This window comes from Balaenoptera acutorostrata, chromosome 4, assembly GCF_949987535.1.
Source record: "Balaenoptera acutorostrata chromosome 4, mBalAcu1.1, whole genome shotgun sequence".
Lineage (NCBI taxonomy): Eukaryota > Metazoa > Chordata > Mammalia > Artiodactyla > Balaenopteridae > Balaenoptera > Balaenoptera acutorostrata.
In genome coordinates this window covers 41,391,511-41,412,679 of record NC_080067.1, presented here as the reverse complement: position 1 = coordinate 41,412,679, position 21,169 = coordinate 41,391,511, and the positions used below count along the sequence as shown (strand labels likewise).

Genomic DNA, 21,169 nt, shown 5'->3' with positions numbered 1-21,169 from the left:
GATTTGCAAAACAAAGTCTTAGAAAGAGATATGTGATAACTTCACCTTCACACAACCAATAAGTGGTGGAAGTGGGATTTGAACCCAGGCAATCTTATTCTAGGACGTGTGCTGTTAACCAATATGTATACGACACACTGAGGTAATATACATCATGATTTCTGCATTAACTCTAATGACTTCCTAGCTGAGAATCTGTGAAACCCTTGCAAAAGATGGTAAGGGAAAAGTTTCAGTTCCTTGTTTTAGTTCCTTTCTTTGTTAATTATCTGATTCTGCACCATTTCTTGACATTCATCTGTATGAGATTCACAACTGATATACAGCAAAATGAAGACCTCTTTGGATCAAGGATTTTAAAAATAATTGTAGAAGAATCTCAACTATCTGTAATTGATTGGAGCTCAGACTTTAAATACACGCAGTTCAGTAGTTGTGCATGTAGTTTTAGATATTTCTGCTCCTGCCAGCTAATGCATAGATCTGTGTAGGAAAAGACGAGGAAGGATATTCTCTGATGTGCTTACTGTAAAACTCTGGGCACATTTGCTGGTTTCCCTTCACTTTGTTCTGTGTTGCTGGGGTATGAAGCAGTTTAAAAATCTCCTCAGTTTTTGTGGATTAGGGAGCAACACTGAGTTTAAGACTTATCTGGAAAAGTTATCTCCATTTTGCCAAAACTATTGCCAGCGTGGTTCTACGTTTTGAGGCCTCTGATCGGAGCCACTATGATTTTACCCCTTGACTCACTCATAGCTGCCTGAGTGGGCAAACCTACCCAAGAAGTAGGGAGGGTCAGGGTAGTCAGGGCAGCTGATTGGAGACTAGAGAAGAGAAACTTTGGAGAAGATGAGATGTCCAGTGGTACTAAATGCTGAAGATAGGTGCGGTGGTTAAAAGCCGAGGAAAATTGTCTGGCTTTGGCAATTTAGTAGACTGTTGCTGGAGCAGATATGGAAGAGAGGCAGAAGTATAATTCAGGTTGCAGTGTGGTGAGGAATGAGTGGGAAGTAAGGGACTGAGCGAGTCGGAGCAGACTTTTCTTTCTTTGGCAGTGAAGCGCAGGTGGAGAGTTTAAGCATGTGAAAGAGGGAAAGTGTGTGCTTGCCAGAGCGCACGTGAGTGTGTGTGTGTGCAGGAGGTGAGAAAGCTGCTGAGCACATTATACGCAGAGTAGGAAGCAATACGTCAAGACAGAAGAGAAGAGGAAGAAGAATAACTACTGCCACTGAGAGCTTACTCTGTTCCAGCTAGGGCTTCACATTGTTTCACTTAATGCACACGGCAACCTTGGGAGGAAAGTGAGGACTAGAGAAGGTAAGTAATTTGCCCAAGATCACACAGGTATTATTCTGGCAGATTAAACAGACAGATCTTTCGTACTCTAGAGACCTATAAGCTCTATGCATGGAAGAGATGGAAAAGCAGGAAGAATATTTAGTACAGAAAGGTCCTAGAGGAGTTGGAATTTTAAAATATGGGTCAGTAAGACCAAGGGACATATTTATCCCAGAAGCAAAGAAAGATGGAATCAGAAAATACTATAAAAGAGATTAGAACTTAATTTCATTTTATTTCCTGGATAAAAATAGCCTACGTAGCTGGTGTAGGTGTCCAGCTAGGTTCCTAGGAGACCACCTATGATTCCATTAGGCTTACAGTGACAGAAACATATCCTTTTTTTAAATCCTCTTATCGTGTCTGGTTTTGATCATCCTCCAAATGATCTCAAGTTGTATACTGTACACTTGCATGACTGTGCACTCATAAAGCTATTCCTTTTACCTGGAATTCCCTTCCTCGTCTATTTATGAGTATGGAGATGGACACTACTAGTTAACTGGCAAACCAAATAACTACTGAGATTGAATGAGTCCCACTCAAGAATTTGGTCTTATGATTTTTATCTACGAGGTTGTTGTTAGATTACATTGGCAGGGGTGTGTGAAATAGAAGAATTTTTAAGTATAGACTCCTAAAAAATGAGCAACAAATTACAACTGAGCTTTTCTATCACTAAGCCATTCCAATTGAAATTCGTGACCTACTTTATCTTATATTCTGTTGCCATAGTGCTTAGGTTAAATGTGTAACTAAAGAAAACTGATTTCCAATGCAAATCTTAATTTTTATTGTGCCCTGCAGTGCTCCATGGATGATGCATGTGTGATAAGTCTCACATTTAGAAGATTCCAGGGGGAGTTTTGAGAGTTAAAGTATTATGGCCTCTATCAGTGGATATTAAGATAATATATTTTCTGGAGATGTGTATCATTTTCTTAAAGAAGTGAGTGACTTTATAAATTCCCTTAGGCACAGAAGAAACAGGATTTTCTGTCTGCTTCAGAAATAGTCTCCGACTTACACAGGCTAATCAGTATTTCCTAAAACAGGAAAATATTTATCTTGGAAAATATAAGCTTCAAGCTCTAAGACAAATTCTTGTCCCTCAAGTATTTTAATGTCTCAGTTGGTTTCAAAATCAATTCGGCAGTAAACTGCGAATTTAGAATTCTCAAGACCTTATCTTTATATTAAAAAAACCCAAAACAAGACAGCTGGAAAACATCTGTCAATGTCAAGGTGTGTGTTTGGTGGGTGGGAGAAGGGGCCTGAACAAGTCTAAGGGCCAATATTCCCCAGCATTCTCTACAAAAGGGCACATTTCTTTCTGAATGGTAAGGCTTTTTTCATTACACCTGTGATATTGTGACTTTAATGAGAAATATATATTTGGTCTTTGTCCATTGTTCCTGCAGGCAGCTCCTAAAATCCATGCAATTTCCTAAAGTGTTGAGAGCAATAAGGATGTCCTTTGTTATGTTAATGAGATTACTTTTGGAAAACCCCTTGGTAATGTAAGGATGGGGGCTGGTTGCCAGGGGAACCAAGCCTGATTAGAGGGTTGGACCTTTCATTCCAACCCCCCTGACCTCTGGGGAGGGAAGAGGGGCTGGAAGTTGAATCAATCACCAGTGGCCAATGATTTAATCAACTATGCCTGTATAATGGAGCCTCCATAAAAACCCAAAAGGAAGGTTGGAAAAGCTTCCAGGTTGGTGAATCAGAATGCTTTCACATGCTGGGTCCCAGAGTCTATTGGGATAGAAGCTCCTGTGTGCTAGACTTCGATCTCTGTGTCTCTTTATCTGGCTGTTCAATTCTTATCCTTTAATATCTTTTGTAAAAAAAAAAAAAAAAGATAAACTAGGGAGTAAGCTGATTTCCTGAGTTCTGTGAGCTGCTCTAGCAAATTAATTCAACCCTAGGAGGGGGTCGCGGGAACCTCCAATTTATAGCCAGTCAGTCAGAAGTGCGGGTGACAACCTGGACCTGCAATTGGTGTCTGACTTGGGGGGCAGTTCTGAGGGACTGAGCCCTTAACCTGTGAGATCTGACAGGTCAGGTATATAGTGCCAGAATTGAGTTCAATTTGTGGGACACCTGGTCAGAGTTTCAGGGAATTGAGTTAATTGCTCAGAGGTATGGGAGAAAACACATCGTAACACCTTAACTCTTTTCTTTTTTGTATACAGTTAAGTCTCCGTAAATCGGGGAGTTTATGGTGCAGATTCAACCCCAAACATGTTGTATTTGGCCTACATCACATTGGTTGTTGACTCTGTCTATCTCAGTTTGACTGCCTTTGGCAAAGTGAGCTTTTCAGCTATATTGATCCCGCCACTGTCTTTTTCTCTTTTTTAAAAAAAATTTTATTGGAGTATGGTTGCTTTACAAGATCCCTTATGTCTTATGTTCTATAACTGGCACAATTCACTCACTGGGGTTATAAAAGGAAAAAACCTATTACCTTCTACACTACTCCCAACATTTCTGACACCGAAGGTGTGGGTTTCTCCACCCTAAGCTAGCCTCTGATTGTTGGTGGACACGGACTGGGTGTCCTACAATTTAACTCAATTCTGACACGAACTACCCGGAGTTAGTGCAAACCTCATAGGTTAAGGGCTTAGTCCCACAAGACTGCCCCCCCACTTCAGATGCCAATCTCAAGTCCCAGGTTGTTGCTTGTGCTTCTGACTAAATGACTCTATACATCGAGGGTTCCCACAATTCCCTCCTCGGGTTTGATCATTTGTGAGAACGGATCAGAGAACTCAGGAAAGTGCTTTACTTATGATTACTGGTTTATGACAAAGTTTACAACTCAGGAACAGCCAAATGGAAGAGATGCATGGGGGCAAATTATGTGGGAAGGTGCATGAAGATACCCTGTGCTCTCTGGGCGCCCCGCCCTCCCAGCACCAACCCAGAGGCTCTCTGAACCCCATTGTTTAAGGGTTTTATGGAGGCTCATTACGCAGGTGTGACTGATTAAATCATTGGCCACTGGTGATTAAGTCAGTCTCCAGGCCCTTATCTTTTTCCCCTCCCCAGAGTAGTGGCGGGTGGAATGGGGCTGAAAGTTCCAACCCTCACGTGGTTGGTTCCTCCAGCAATCAGCCCCCATTCTCCCAGAGCCAGCTCATTAGCACAAACTCAGAGATGGTTGAAAGGGGTTTATGAAGAAAAACCAGAGATGCTTTTCTCACCCCCATTACTCAGGTAATTCCAAGGATTTTACGAGCCCTGTTAGGAAGCGGGGCAGAGACCAAATATGTAATTCTTATTATGTCACAGGTTACTTGCTTGGATCTTGTATGCATTTGATCTTGTTACTTTTGCCTTAAACATATTGGGGGAGGGTTGATATATAAATTGATAAATTACATTGAGCAAAATCATTCATCTATGTTTTCGTTTGTTTATATTATTTATGTTTATATTATTTTATATTATTTTTATATCTGTTTATATTATTTTTACTGTACTTCACATCTGTTTTGTTTTCATTTTTGGAGCATTTTTGCTTTATTGCAGGTGATAGGGGTCTCTTTCGGGCTTACGGAGGGAAATGAGGAAGCCTTGAGCATTTCTCCAATCACCCTTTCTCTAATATACGGCTGCTGGTGAGTTATGGTTTGTGCTCTCCACCTCTTCTCAGTCTGTCCTGTTTCTGTACACCTCTATTAATTGTGTCGCTTTCCGGGATTTTATGTTCAAACCCACTGAGACAGAGAATCCACTATGGAGAGCCCAGGCTTGCTCACTGAGGTTTCCCTATGGATAAGATGCAGAATCCTATCTGTCCAAGGATGTGCTGGCCAGAGCTGCTGTGTGTGACATGACTCTGCAAGGCAACTGGTACACAAGAAACTACCCTTGGCTGCTTGTCCAAAATAGAACTTTTGGGGGCAAGCACTTAGAATCTGAGACGCCACTGGTACAGAGGAGACCAGAACTCAATTGCAGTTAAAAGCATACGTCCTGGAGTCATATTGCCTGCAGTTCATAGCTTGACTCTACCACTTACTAGTTGTGGGATCTTAGGTGAGTTACTGTACTAATCTGTGCCTCAGCTTCTTCATCTGACAAATGGGGATAATAATAACACACATCTCATAGTGCTGCTGTAAGGATTAAGTTAAATGATGTATGTGAAGGGTCTAGCATAGAGCTGGACATAAAACAGAAAGACTCAATAAATGTTGGTTATCATAATCATAATTATCATGGCTGTTATTTGGATACTTCCAAAGGTCTAGCACAGTGTCTTTCACATAGTAGCTTTTAAAAAATACTTGCTGAATGAATTCATGAAGCTATGAATTAATCACAGGGCAGTGCCTGAAATATGTAGTTTGGCTGAGTAAATTGTCTCCCAGGTGGGACTTTAAAATATTGTACCTAGAGACTAATATAAGTATTTCATCTCTTCTTTCAAAAATTATTTCCATAATGAGAGTTGCATAGCAAATGGTCTTTTTAACAGAGAGCTTCCCCACCCCATAGTCCCTAGAGTAGTACTAGATGATCCATTTGTTAATCTTCATGATGTCCCAGTGTAAAGCTAGCAGTAGTTTTCTTTATTGGCTAGGCAACTTGCAGTGTCTGCCACAGAAAGATATATTAATTTTTAACTTGCCAGATTTTCTTCCACAAAGCCAATAGCAGTGGATGAGAGAAATTTGTGATCCATATCCCTGCCAGCAATAAATATTACTGCTTTAAATTTTTTCTCTTTTTCTTCTTTTTTTTTTTTTTTTCATTCTGATAATGTGAAGTGATATAATGAAAATGTTAAGCTTGAAATTCACAGATTAGAAGCCGGCTGGTATGGAATCAAGTCCTATGTCTCCTTCATAGAATTGAACTATATTGAAATAGGCAAAATATATTGCAGATCCTTGTTTGGATAGAATCTATTGCCCACCTTTCTTTTTGTTTTTTAGCAGATTGTTATCTCTGCTTGTCCAATGTGCCATAGACATATATGCCATATATAGATGATCCTTAGACCTTGCTATTCTTCCAAAGGTACTAGATAGCATTTGGTATAAAAAGACACTGCTCCTGGGCTCCCCTGGTGGTGCAGTGGTTAAGAATCCATCTGCCAATGCAGGAGACACAGGTTCAAGCCCTGGTCCGGGAAGATCCCACATGCCGCGGAGCAACTAAGCCCGTGCACCACAACTACTGAGCCTGCGCTCTAGAGCCTGCGAGCCACAACTACTGAACCCGTGTGCCACAACTACTGAAGCCCGTGTGCCTAGAGCCCATGCTCTGCAACGAGAAGCCACCGCAATGAGAAGGCTGTGCACCTCAATGAAGAGTAGCCCCTGCTCGCCACAACTAGAGAAAGCCTGCACACAACAATGAAGACCCAACACAGCCAAAAACAAAAAAAAAAACAAAAAAACAAAAAAAACACTGCTCCAGTACTTCAGGTGAGCTACTACCTTCATGATTTTCATTGTTAACATAATGAAAAAACCTCTGTCATAAGCATCATTGCTTATCATAGTTCTTGTACTTACCCCATAAATTATAAATTTCTACTATTTTAGATTCTCTTCTGTTTAAATTTATTACCTTTAGTTTCTATTCTTGGTTTACAAAATGCATTAATTTTTATCTACTAACATTTCAAACTTTTATCTTTTTTTAATTGTTTAGATATTTTTCTCAGGTGTAATTCTTTTTAACCTCATCATTATTGTTTCTTATTTTCTTCCTCTTTTACTTTTAACTAGCTTGTTGATTTTGATCTTACAGTTTCTGATTTTATCTGTTATCTTCTTTTTATATCATTGGTTTATAAACAGCAAGCAAGAAATCTAGTTAAAGAGACAGATCCAAAAGGTTTTGCTGATGAATTGGTCACAAATGGAGAGCGAAAGGAAGGAATTAAGTGTTGAAACTTAACATTTTAGCCCTAGCAAATGGGTGGGAAAGGATGTAATTTATTAAGGTAGGAAAAACAGAGAGGAATATTTTGGAAGAGAAAAATACGAGTTTCTTCACTATCACCACCACCACGTAACAAAAGAAAGTGCATTTAAACATTAAAAAAAGAAGACATAAATGTAGATATTTTTAAATGAATAGTTTGTTTTCTGAAAAATTCACTAGATGGTCCATTTTTTCTTCTTATTTTGCTGTGATTGGTGAAGACTTCTGGCATTTGGGAATACTTGCTGTAGATGATGAAAGGATTTATATTTCAGGAAAACTCATTGTGGTATCTATACAGAGAATAGGTTGAGGACTTCCCTAGTGGTGCAGTAGTTAAGAATCTGCCTTCCAATGTAGGGGACACGGGTTCGAGCCCTGGTCTGGGAAGATCCCACATGCTGCAGAGCAACTAAGCCCGTGAGCCACAACTACTGAAGCCCGCGCGCCTAGAGCCCGCGCACCGCAACCAAGAGTAGCCCCCGCTTGCCGCAACCAGAGAAAAGCCGGTGTGCGCAACAAAGACCCAATGCAGCCAAAAATTTAAAAATATAAATAATCTTTTTTAAAAATGAGAATAGGTTTTAAAAGCTTGAAGACAGGGCTTCCCTGGTGGCGCAGTGGTTGAGAATCTGCCTGCTAATGCAGGGGACACGGGTTCGAGCCCTGGTCTGGGAAGATCCCACATGCCGCGGAGCGGCTGGGCCCGTGAGCCACAATTGCTGAGCCTGCGCGTCTGGAGCCTGTGCCCCGCGACGGGAGGGGCCGCGATAGAGAAAGGCCCGCGCACCGCGATGAAGAGCGGTCCCCGCACCGCGATGAAGAGTGGCCCCCGCTTGCCGCAACTGGAGAAAGCCCTCGCACGAACCGAAGACCCAACACAGCCAAAAATAAAATAAATAAATAAATAAATAAGAAAATCCTTTAAAAAAAAAAAAAAAAAAAAAAGCTTGAAGACAGAAAGCTCCATTTGAACGGAAGCTGTGAAGGTCAATTACAACTGGAGAAGGTGAGAAAGAAAGATCTCTGTTAACAGATCTGTTAAGTTGGTTGTTGAAGTTTTGCCTGATGTCAGTAGATGAAAGAAGCTTTTGCTGAGAGTGAAGTGGTTGAGCATTAATTTTTGAAGAAAAAGTGATAATTCGAGTTAATGGTATTTAGTTGTTTTAATCAGCATATTCAATTTTCTGAACTTCAGAGGCCTGTCCAGCCAACATATTGTCTTTACTTAGTATTGTTTTACCCAGCATGGCTTTGGAGGCCACATTATTTCAACTAAATCTTTAAAGGAATAAAAGTGTAGTAATTTGTAAATGTACTGGACACATGTTAAATATTATCTTCAGCAATGAGACCATGAGTTCCTTATAAGCAAGAGTGCCTTTTTTGTACAAAGTTAAGCTGTTACTTTTTTGAAAAGATCCCACTCCCTGGAGACCAGCATTGCTGGTCTCTCACCCTCAAAATGGGCATATCATAGGATTCTTGGGGATATTTAATGAAATAATGACTGTGTAAAGAAGGGGCTCAACACATACTACCTACCTATACTTTCTCTTCTTCTTCCAACGCCCCAGTGCTGGGTACCCACAGAGCCGGCTAACCATGCGCCCGTTGAATGAATGATCATATGACTCAGAGCTTCTTATTTTGGAATTTCGACGGCTTGGAAAGCATGAGTCTACCAGCGTCTGTAAAGTGTAATGTCAATAACGTTTTGTTAATTAAAAAAAAAAAAAGCACCCACTAAACTACAAGTCCCGGCTTTCTCCTGGAAACTGACGAGTCACGTGGTTTGCCAGGAATCCGGAAGTCTGGCCCGCTCGCCCAATCATGCCGCGAAACCTACGTAGCAGCGCCAGACTGGCCAATCCTGCGGACGCTTGCCCCGCGCCGCGCAACGCCGGCTCCCTCCTCCGAGCGCGGCGCTGACGGGTCGTTAACGGATACGGTGGCCGCAGGGGTGGTGCCAGCGGCCTCTGCCCGGCTCGGCCCCCGGCTCGGGGCCTGACTTGGCCCTCTCGTCTCGCGGCTGCGGTTCCACCATGGCTCCCAAAGGCGGCTCCAAGCAGCAGTCCGAGGAGGACCTGCTCCTGCAGGATTTCAGCCGCAACCTGTCGGCCAAGTCCTCGGCGCTCTTCTTCGGGAACGCCTTCATCGTGTCCGCCATCCCCATCTGTGAGCGCTTGGAGAGAGGCGGGCGGGGAGGCCGCCGGCGGGTCGGGCTGGGCGGGGACGTGGCAGGGCCGGGCGGACCGGCAAGGCGTGAGCCGGGGCCCGCGCTCTCCCCAGCTCGCCCTGGCCTCGGGGGCAGCATGTAGCCTCTGTGGGCCTCCGTGATCTGGTCCAGGGTAGTGGTGGGCGGCATCCCAGGAAAGTCACCTGTGGCGCGTTTTAAAAGTACGCTAGCTCGTTCCCGGGCCTCACTCCTGCGGATCGTGAGTTACTCGTTCCGGGATGGCGGCCCCGAATCAGTATTAAAACTAACGCTCGGGTTAGGATCTTGTGATGCTAACATTTAGGCATATAGCCTGCTATTTGCTTTTTTTCCCTACAACTGTCGTTTGCTGTTACGAGATCTTAAACTTATTACTTACTTTGGAGAAACTCATGAATTAAGATGAGAGACATTAACACCCGCACTGAATTACAAGTGTAGCTTTAGGAGAACTGCTTCACGCAGAACATTATTTTCCTAGTTTGACGAGAGAAGTTGGACCAGTGCCAAGGGCCCGCGCTCTACAATGTGTAGTAACCCTTTTAATAAGCCTATTAGGACAATTCTAGAATTCTTACTTGGATGGAAAAACTATACAGTCTTGGCCAAGGTTGGTTTTAGAGCTCAGGGTTCCCGAATGTGAATTTCCTCTCACATTGCTGCACTGTTGTTGGACAGTCAGATCCAGATGTAGTTTCTCTTTCGGCTTTATAAAACCCAGCGTGCAGTTAACGTGGTGTGGAGCCTTTTGGTTCACTGGCTGCACTGAGCACTGCCTTGATTTCAGATAACAGCCACGTCAGCGTGTAAACTCTGGTTTGGGGCTGCACACGGCGTTTTGGAATGGCCTGTAGTTAGCGTGATAGTACCCTTTAGAATGAAATTTGAAGTCTGAATTGTAATTTTGTTGAGCCAGAGTTTGTTCTCTAAAGCAGAAATCTCATAATGGACCAGTTATAGAAAGGTTATGTTTTTCAAGTGTTCTCAACTAGGGAAACTTGAGACTAACGTTTTACTGGATATCACACTTCTGAAGTTCCCCTTATACTGTATTGGATTCCCTAATCAGGGCTGTATTTTACCAGGTTTAGCTATAATTAATTCAGCAGGCTTTTGTAACTGGCTGGTAATATTTTGTTTCTTTTTGTATTCCCCTCTCCCCCTTTTATCTTAATTCAGGGCTATATTGGCGAATATGGCATATGGATCTTATTCAGTCTGCTGTTCTGTATAGTGTGATGACCCTAGTAAGCACTTATTTGGTAGCCTTTGCATACAAAAATGTGAAATTTGTTCTCAAGCACAAGTAAGTATATTTCTCAAGAGAAAGTATATATTGTTGCATTTTTATATAGTAGGAGGTCTTCTTAAAGACCATTTGTGTGTGTGTGGGTTTCAATAAGCACTATTTTGAGATATATATGTATGTATATTTGGAGGGGGAGGCACATTAATGGTATGAAGGAGTAGCAACTAACCGAAAAGCAGAGACAGTGCTTCTAACACTGCTATGGAAGTGGGTATTGATGGTGGAATTAAAACACTTAAGTACCATCCTTAATCATGGGGTTCAGAAAAACAAACCCACCAAGTAAAGTAACATTTTAGAAGTCAAATGGAATTCTTTCTAGAAGGAATTGTTCTGGGCTCACCATGTAGAATTTTTGGATGTGAAAGAAGTGGTCTTTTTTTCTTATATTCAACACTGACATTTTTAATGCTAATTGCATTTTTCTTATGAGAATATGAAAATGTAAAAGGTTACCATATTTACTCTATTTCTACCTTCATTTTATCGTGTCACTCTCCTAACAACTCTTCACGGCCTTCTCTTTTCTAAATGTATTAAATCCAGATTCTTCCAGGCCCCAGAATGCAAGTCTTCTGCCTCCTACCAGTGGGGCCTTGTCTTTTAGGGTTGGGCCCTAGATCTTCTGACTCAGCTTTTGTGTCATCCTTTGAACGTGACTCGTTCCCTCCCTCGTTTAGAATCATCTCCCTTTCTTTCCATTCTTACATGTCTGGTATTTCAAGACTTAGGAATCTTTTCCAGAGAAATCTTAACTGTCCTTATTGTTCCTGTGTTAAGCTTTCTAGTGATGAGTAGAAACACACTGAGATGATCTCAGTTAACAGGGATTTATTGTAAGGAGGCCAGAAATGGTCTCAGCAGCTGAAACTGGCCTCAGCAGCCTCTCCACTGTTGTTCTCGACCCTTAGGAGTCCAGGTTGTGCGTGGCTGTTGCTAGAACGGCTAAATCCAGGTCACCTTTGTTGTCTCCCTGCTTGACAGCCCCTCTTCACTAACTTCCGTTCCAGGATTCAGCCCATCTCGGCCTCTGCTGTCCTGGGCTGTCTTCCTTGTGAGGCATGGCCATCTGTGGATAGCGCAGCCCTCAGAAGTGGGCGTTTTGCATGACCCATCCTTTGTGATTCCCTTGGAACTCAGTCCCTTTGGGACCTAGTGTTTTTTTCACTTGTTCTGCATATCATTTTTATTCGCCTTTTTGGAGTCAAAAATCATGTTCTTTCCCCTCATTTCTCCTTTCAGCTTCTTGAGGGCAACTGCTATGTCTTTTGTTTATTTCCCTTACAATAGTTAATGGTATGTTTAATTTAGTTCAGTAAAATTTCAGTGACCTACTGACTTAATACACTCTCTGAATGGAATTATTTTTTAGTCATAGTTTTGATGTAATATTAAATATTGCTACTGACATCAAAACTCCTACAGATTGGCAAGATTGTTAAGGCTTAAAGAGCCAGCAAGATTCTGAGTGTGGGTGGGTGTTGGTGGTGGAGAGAATGGCTTCAGAGTCGACAGTCTGGATTCCAGTCCCAGCTCTGCTCTCTTAAATGCAGAGCCTTGGCATGCATTTCATCTTTCTAGACTTCAGATTCTTGAGCTGTAAAATGGGAGCACTCATGGTACCTCGTGGGATGGTGAGGATTAAATATGATACGTGCTACGTAAGCCATGGTGTCTGGCGTGTAATAAATGTTTGTGTGCAGTGCTGGAGAGGTTGGGGGTGAGAGAGCCCATAGGAATTTTTTTTTTAAGGTGGCATGATTTTAAAAATGTTTGCAAAGATTTTTTTTATCTCAGTTGGCTGAGAGCTGGGCCCCTGGATTTACCTCTGTTTTGTTTTAGAGCATTCAGCGCTGGTGAGGTTTGTTTTCTAAGAGCACTGAGATGGAGGGTAGGGCTTCTTGAGTTGTAATAAACCTACAGTGTGGTTGTTAATGTCTCTGTTAGGCGAGTATAGAATTGTAGCCATACAAGAGAAATTAACTAGTTATCTGGTTCATTGTCTTCAGGAAGATTTGTCATGCGGACAGATGATTGACTATTTGTCCAAGAGATGCTTAGAGCCAACTCTTCTGAAAATAATTTATTCCTGTGTCCCAGCACCCTGACAGTTGGGGGTGGTGGTGTGTGTGTATTTTTTTTACGCTCTGTTCCGCTAAGAAAGGTTTCTGCTGTGAACCATGTCCATTTCTTATCAATTGGCCTTTCTTAGAAAAAAGCAGTCTCATGTGAAGTTCAGGAAACACTTAAAAGTGCCTGGGATTTGCTAGAGATTAAGAGATGAGAGTCTCTGCCCTGCGGAACTGAACTTTTACATAATAAAATGAGTCAGGGAAAGTTGGACATTATAGTGTCTTAAAGTATCTCTTAAAGCAGCTACCTGCTCTCTTAGCTGCCTTTTTTTCTTTACGTTTCAGAACTTATTTCCTTTTACCTGTTTTTTTTAGACAAACTGATTTTCCTCTCTCCAGTTATCAATTTGTGGAAAAATACATCAGTTGAAGCTAACTAAAGGTTTTCTTTTTAATAATGTCACTTCTAACTTGATTCTTGAGTGAGAGATAGAGATGGAGATATAGGTAAAACCAGCCTGAATTTGTGCTTAATTTGTAGCCCAGAAGCTCATGTGGTTGGAGAAAGGTTGAGAACTATTGCCTTGAATGATCTTGGGCTTTTCAGGAATCCATCCTGATTTTCCCCCAGTTTCCGTTGGTCCACTGACCAGAACTTAATATACATAGTAATGAGGGATTGAGTAACTGAACATAGATTGAACAGATGTCTGTCTCTATGGTGCACATCCTGTTGCTTTCAGTACATCTCAGTATCGTGTTGAATGTTTTCTTAGTGGGACTTTGTAGTTGTTATATTTTGCTTGTGATCAGTTATTACTTTTTCTATGTTTATGGCTAATCAGTTTCTCCCATATTATGAAAAATAAATCATGTTGAATTTAAATGTCTAATCTTTGGGAGGCTTTTTGTATTTCATCACAGGTTAAATTTTATCCTCTCTTTCACTAGCAACCTCATCTGATAAAATTCACCTCATAGATTTTTTTAGGATTATGTCATTTTTTTCTTTATCTGACTCATCACTAAAGATTCTGATCTGATTTCTTGAATAACACTTCCAGCCTTTTTTGGCTGATTCCATATTATCTCTTGGTGCAACTCTCAAACCAGTAGTTCGTTTAACCAAAAGTGCTGTTGGTCACTCCTTAACCATGTGGTATTATTTCTTTTTAGTGAAATTCCCCTTTGGAGTAAAGTTAAAAGCTTTACTTTAAGATATTACAGCTATTAATTCTCTCTTTGTTAAGCTTAGTTTTCTCTCCTGTTATTTATTGAAATTGAAATCATGTATTATTTGCTAATGCCTTAACAAATTTATTTGTGGAACAGTTAAATTATGAGTTAAAACAAAGTGGAGCTATAATGATTCATAACTAAACTGTGTTAATAGCATTTGACTTTTATTTCCATATTAAATACCTAACTTAGGAAAATTCTCCCTTTTAAGCAGAAATCAAAACACATCACTAATAAACCACATCTTGGAAGTTTCTTGAACTCCCTCTCTTTTGGCTAGCACAGTGTAATAAACTTGGAACTTTCTGTCCAGCTTATTTTCTTGAAATGTAAAGTATACAGTTGCCAATACAAGATATGAGTACAGAGTGTTTCTGAGAGAGTGTGATGTTCACTCCTGGAGCATGTGGAAACCTTTTTTCTTTTCCTCCCAGAGTAGCACAGAAGAGGGAGGATGCTGTTTCCAAAGAAGTGACTCGGAAACTTTCTGAAGCTGATAACAGAAAGATGTCTCGGAAGGAAAAAGATGAAAGGTTTGGCTCCCTATTTAAAGTGTTTGTGGTACTCAAAAAGGGGGTTATTTGTAGAAAATAAGTTTTTGGTTTCTGCTTAGAGCATGTGGATATTAGAATTATCTGAGGAAAACGTTGGTATTAGAAGTCATGGTAATGAGAATAATAACTGACTTTTTGAGTTTTTATTACCACCAGATACTTTTCTTTGTGCTGTACACAGTTCATTTATTCCTCCAAAGAGCTCCATGAGGTAGGTACTGTTGTTTTCTCCACTTTACACCTGAGGAATCTGAGGTACAGAAAGCTCGGGTACCTTGCCCAAGGCCATAGATTAGTGTGTGGTAAAACCAGGATAAGAATGCAGCCAGTCTGACTTGAGAGCTTGTACTCAACTGCTCTGCTGGAATTTAGGAGCCTACAGAGCTGTGTCCAGTGCTGGCTCTGCCACTCGGTAGCTGTGTGACCTTGAGGGTATCGCCTAACCCCTCTGGGTCTGAAGAGTTTATATTGTGTTGTGTGTTAGCATTTTTAGGTGGTGGTATTTCTGCTCCTGAGCTTCCCTGGGGACATCTGGTTCTTGGTTATCTGCACGGTTTGGGAAAAAGAAAAGAATTAGGTTTGTCTCCTGTTGCCGAATTCTGTGCCACATTTGTTAGTCCCACCCCCAATTTTTCCTGCCAGCTGCTGTTAGAAGGCTAATAAACAGTCTGACATCTGAGTAGAAGTCTCTGAATGATTGAGTAAACTTGTGCTTAAGAGTTGCCAGATGGTTTAATAGAGTCATGAGTCAAGGCTGTTTTCATGGATCTTAAATTTTAGTATCTATGAGGTGCTTTATGAAATGGAATTTTTATCCCACTTTTCTCCAGAAAGACTTTGTGGGGACTTGCAATATTGAATTGCATGTGAAACAAAGCAATACAATTTAAAAAGATCAGAAACCGTTTAAAAGTAAGAAAAGGTGGATGAACAAGGACCTCAGCATTAGTTACAGCAGTTGGGCACTAAACTCAGCTCTGAGCTTCCAAGTGTCAGAGGAAGCATCCAAAGTCATCCAACTTTCATTGTCGGATGAGAAGCAGCATGCAAATCCTTCTGAAAAGAAACTTTCCTGGCACTGAATCTTGGAAGGACTTTATCAAGTGGATCCTTATTTAAGGGACACTGAGTAACTTAATGAACAGTGTCTTCTACAGTGGTTTTGGACAGGCACCAAAACATTATTGAAATGATTATGTCCTATGGATCCTTCATAAAACTGAAGGCACAATATTAAAATCATGACAGTGAAGGCCTGTTTTTTAGGGAGCAGGTTTAAAGACCTCTGGCTCTGCATAGCTTTTTTTTTTTTTTAGAATTGCAAAGTTATTTTTATTTTAAAATATTAACAAGAATTCATTACACTTTCAAAGAAATAAATTTCCACCTTAAGCAATTTTGATTAATATCTCCAAATATTGCTCAACATTTATGTACAGCTCTTGTGAATATCATGCTGATTCATGACAACCTCTGGGACCACATATTACAAAACAAAAAGAAGCATTTCCTAATGGATGCTGGGCCATACTGGAATACAAATGGATTGCTAGGCAAAAATCTATTGCATATGTTACCTAAGAGGAGAAATGTGACAAGATAGTTACTTTGCCTTTTCTCTTTAAAGTTTCTGCTACTCAACTCCTCCCTCTGCATAGCTTTTTAATTGCAAATTTTTGCATAGGGATAGATATTAGAGAATCTAGACCACTTTCTTTTAACCTTTTCATCGAATTATAATATTTATTAGAACAGTGGTTCTTAAACTGGAGTGCACATCATAGTTACCCAAATTTCAAAATGCTTGTTACAAGCTCTTACAGGTCTTACAGGTTTTAGGTGATTAATTGTATCAGAGATGGCAGATGGGTCTCTTCTGCCCACTACAGACTTGCCTGATTTGGTCTGGCACTTGTTCTTGATCCTGGAATGTGTCTCAGAATCTTTCTCAGTGTGGTATTCAGGTAGTCTCTACTAGTGGATCAGAGTTGGAATTGGAAATGAAACCTCTTTGCCGTTGCCTGGACCAGGTATTTCAGAGTAGGATGAAATGGAGGTTTTATTGATATATAAAATGCAGAGTGTCAGAAGATTATAAAATTTTCATTCTTGTCACCAGTAGAAATTTTGCTGTTTGTAATTCTCTTGCAAAGGCCACGCTGGATACAGTTGTACCCAGGTCTGTACTCGTTATTGATGCTGATAACTGGATCCAAGACTCCCTTTAAGATACAGTATTTTTCTTACTCAAAGGATTAGTTACTTCCAAGAGATTTAAGAGAAGGTTTATCGGCATCTTTCTGCCCAGATGGGTATCTTCAAAGCTCTATCTAAAATCATTTGGAATATGGACTACATGCCACTTTTGAACCTACTTTTCTACCTATCCAAGGAAATTAGGAGAGGAGAATCAGATTCATTAACTTTTGTCCCAAGGTATGAATGTTATTTCTCCTTGACTTACTGACGGTCCATCATTTAGTATTATCAGATTGTAAGAGTTGTTGAGTTTGGTCTCAACTTTTCTCCTGTTTTAGGAAGTGCTCCTTAGAAAAATGACTGCTTGAGAACTGTTCTCCCAAAGTAGATTTCCTACCAGTGAAGCTTTTGCGGAACCATTGCTGATGAGGGCAACTGGGGGTCCTAAACTTTTTCAAAATAAACCAGGCTGGACTAGAAAAAGTTGAGAGCTGTCAGACAGTCCTGACTGTGTATACCCTGATGTAACACACGGTCTTTGCGAGCTGGGATAACCTAAAGGATTGAGCCACTCTTTCATCAAAAATGTCTTGAAGATGGTTCTGATTCAGGGCATGATGGGGAGTTAGGGAAAAGTGCTGTGGTGGAGGTGTGATAATTTAATCACCAGCAGTAAAGGCATGCTAGTGGCCTACTCAAGGAACCTGTCTTCACTGGGTCTTGTGCCAGAGTCTTAAAAACAGAGGCAATTGTTCTGAGTGTTTTGTAGCATTAAACCATGTTGGGACTATGGATATTTCTGGGCTGGTGTTTTCTTTGATCATTGTTAGAATGGTATAATGTATTAATTCCAAGTCACGTATATTTTTTAAATTTACATTTAAACTTCTCTGAAATCAGAAACTGTTTTATAGTTGATAGCTGCATTTAATGTAATGTCCTTCACTTCTTCCAAAGTTTATAGCAAATTGAAGATTTATTAAGTTGATGGTATCTACAGAATCAAGGAAATATGGCATATGTATTAGAGACCACAAATTTCTTCTGACAAAGATAAGATGCTAATACCTTCCCTTTAGCTCCTTTATAGCCATGCTTGTTGACTTTGGATTAGAACATTTGGTGACTAAAACATGGCAGTTACTACTGACGTTAGCCATAGTGCTGTCCTTAGGATTAGTTGGGGGTACTATCTGGCCCCAGAGTAATGTACCTTTCTGGGGGAGAAAACATCTATGGCAATGAGTTACAGCCTTTTTGATAATGACCTACAGTAAAAATATATATATATATATATATATTTTACTCTTTGACCAAATACACTTTTACATACACACATGTAAATGTTTCACAGAACAATAATTATTACCCTACTGTATGTGATGCACTTACTTTTCTATTTTTTCCTTTTTTTTTAACGTGCTGGTCTCAACTCACTAATTTTTCCCGAACATCAGATCCACTCAATTGATTTCATGTCCCACTAATGGGTCACAACCTACCTACTCTTTTAACTTTGTAAATTGCTTTACAAAGTTAATTAACTGAGGGAAATAAGGCTCCCTTATTCACAGGCACCCTGGAACTTCCTGTTGCCTGTGTGAAGAGGTAAAAGAAAAGGTTGATAAAGTACTAGTAAATTAATACGATATCATAATGTGTAAAGAGGATTAAATAAAAAGTAAATGGGTTTTACAGAAGTTAAAAACTCCTCCTAATGATCAAGCAGATTCTTAGTTTGAATTAAATAAAGATGGCTAAAGAGAGTCGCAGACAAGTCTGCTTCTGTGATGCCACAGCTAGCTTTGTCCATGGGCTTGTCTTAAGGCGAAATATTGAAGGCTGAAATCTGTAGACTGTAGAGAGTCTCAAGCCTCAGACAGCTGAGGAAGCCCTGTCAGGCTGCTAATCATCAAGTTTGTTTTCGGTGAGTACCTAGAGAAAGATGCCTATTTCAGTTGCTGATGAAACCAAGCTAATTTCAATTAATGAGTCCCTTCCTGCAAAGCTCTAACTGCCTGGGAAAAAAGGTAACATACCCAGCAACTGTTTCTTGAGCATCGATAAAGTTTTTTTTTTTTTTTTGGCTGCATCGTGCGGCTTGCGGGATCTTAGTTCCCTGAGCAGGGACTGAATCTGGACCCCAGCAGTGAAAGCACCGAGTCCTAACCACAGGACCACCAGGAATTCCTGAGCATCAGTACAGTGAAATATCTTTTTCAGTAGGAAAAAGGGGACAATGCTGACTGAATTTAATATTAAAAACAGATTCTGCCCAGAACACTTACGGAAAAACTTACTATGAGCTAGAGCCATGTGGTATTTAAAATTTTTAGTACCTATTTAAAAACTTAAATGACTTGTTTTGTGTCTGCAGAATCTTGTGGAAGAAGAATGAAGTTGCTGATTATGAAGCTACAACATTTTCCATCTTCTATAATAACACCCTATTTCTGGTCTTGGTCATTGTTGCTTCCTTCTTTATATTGAAGAACTTCAACCCCACAGTGTATCCTTTTAAAGGTTGATTATCTTTTTTAGAAGTCTAGAAACAGTTCGTTTTAGTTTTGATTTGTCTGAGTATTTTCTGGTAACAAAAAACTACACAGGGAGTCAGTCCTTTAAAAAGCACCATGACCTTAGGCAAGTTTCTGGACATTTAAAATACGGGCTTTTGGTTTGATTTGAAGTTCTTTTAAGTTTATGAATTAAGACTTCATGTTAAATAACAAGTATTACAAAGCAGTCTTACGTATATGATGATGTGTACCTGCCTAGTTAAAAAAAAGTTCTAAGGAGACAAAGCAAACTTGCCTTCTTTGCTACCTCCTGGCATGAGCCCTGTGTCTGCTGGTACTTTGGGGCTTTGGGGTTGGGTGGATAGGCAGTGGAGTTAAATTGGCACATTTCATAATGCTTAACGGTGTTTCAGGTTGCTCTTAAATTGAGCTTTTGGGCAAGAATCAGTCTTCTCTTGTTAAGGTAATTTATTAAAGGTATTATCCAAGAATGTGCAGCCAAACTTTTAACTGTTGGAGATTTTGATGTAATAAAATATCAGACACCCTCCAACTTGTATCTCCTGGGAATACTGGAGTGGTTTGCCCCAAACACTCTAGTCCTGAGGCTGAGAGTAGCTGCAGACTTTCAGAACCTCCTTGCTTTTACAGGCTAGCTGTAGCCAAAACACTGATAGACAGGGAAGACTTATTTTTCCTTTGCTCTTGATGTGGGGGGTTGGGGGGTTGGGGAAATCAAGTCCCTTCTTCCTCCCCATGTTCTTTGATCAGTTCTTTTCCTGCAGGGTAAATGGAATTCAGATATTTTCTTTGTGATCATGTGTTCTAGGTTTCTGTCTCAAGTGTTTTCTTTTTAAAATTGGAACACATTTCCTGTGAATGTTCTTCATTCTTTATAATCTCCTCTCTTGTAAACTGCATTTGCAGACATTGGGACTGCACATTATTGTCATTAGACAGTGTCAGGAGGGAAACAGTACATTCCAAAGAGATGGGTTCTTTTTGTTTTGTTGAAAACCAATTTGGGGTTGATTTTTCCTTAACATTAAATTCTTACAGGAACTACATTTTGTCCATAAGTGCTTCCTCGGGCCTCATCGCCCTCCTGTCTACTGGCTCCAAGTAGAGCACGTCAGCTTCCCTCCACTGCCCTGGCTTTGTGTCTATGGGTGGCCTGTGGTATATGGAAAAGTAGCAGGGTGGTCAGGGTGGAAGACACACAAGCTGTTTTTGTAAGTCTGGAGTTTGAGGGTTTGAAAAACCCAACAAAATGTAATTCGTTATTTGTTTATTGGCTCTTTTTTTTTTTTTTGACAGATTGTTGAAATTAAATGAATTGAAAGGGAAACTCAGAGTACCAGGACATTTATTAAAAGGCAAAAAGTGTTGCAATATGTTATAATCACAAGGGAAGAAAATAACTTGTTTCCTTGACTTGTCAGAGGTCACAGTAACCTGGACTGAGCTGTTATTATTTATAATAGTAGCAAGAAGTTAATAACTGGTTCTGTGTGTTCCAAGCACAATATTACAACTTTTTTTTGAACCATAAATACCAGAATGAGTCCTCTCCCTCTGGGGGATTGAACAGAAGCTTCATGTTTGCAAGTCTCTGAATTTGTGATTTGAAATAACTCAAAGTTAAAACATTAGTTTCTCCAACTTGGAGAAGAGAAACTTGTGGAAAAGTTGTTCTTTTTTTTTTTTTAAAGGAAGAAAGGCAGCCAAGGTAATAATCTAAAAATAGTGCCTAGGCATATGAGAGT

At 40.3% G+C, this 21,169-nt stretch overlaps 1 protein-coding gene across 1 annotated transcript; it reads left to right on the top strand.

Moving 5' to 3' along the window:
• Positions 1-9,227: 9,227 nt before the first annotated feature.
• SSR3 (signal sequence receptor subunit 3) lies at positions 9,228-20,751 on the top strand. Its single transcript, XM_007164818.3, has 5 exons — positions 9,228-9,471; positions 10,691-10,817; positions 14,566-14,664; positions 19,262-19,393; positions 20,463-20,751. The coding sequence occupies exons 1-5, from the start codon at positions 9,339-9,341 to the stop codon at positions 20,527-20,529; spliced, it is 558 nt and encodes a 185-aa protein (XP_007164880.1). The 5' UTR covers positions 9,228-9,338; the 3' UTR covers positions 20,530-20,751.
• Positions 20,752-21,169: the final 418 nt, after the last annotated feature.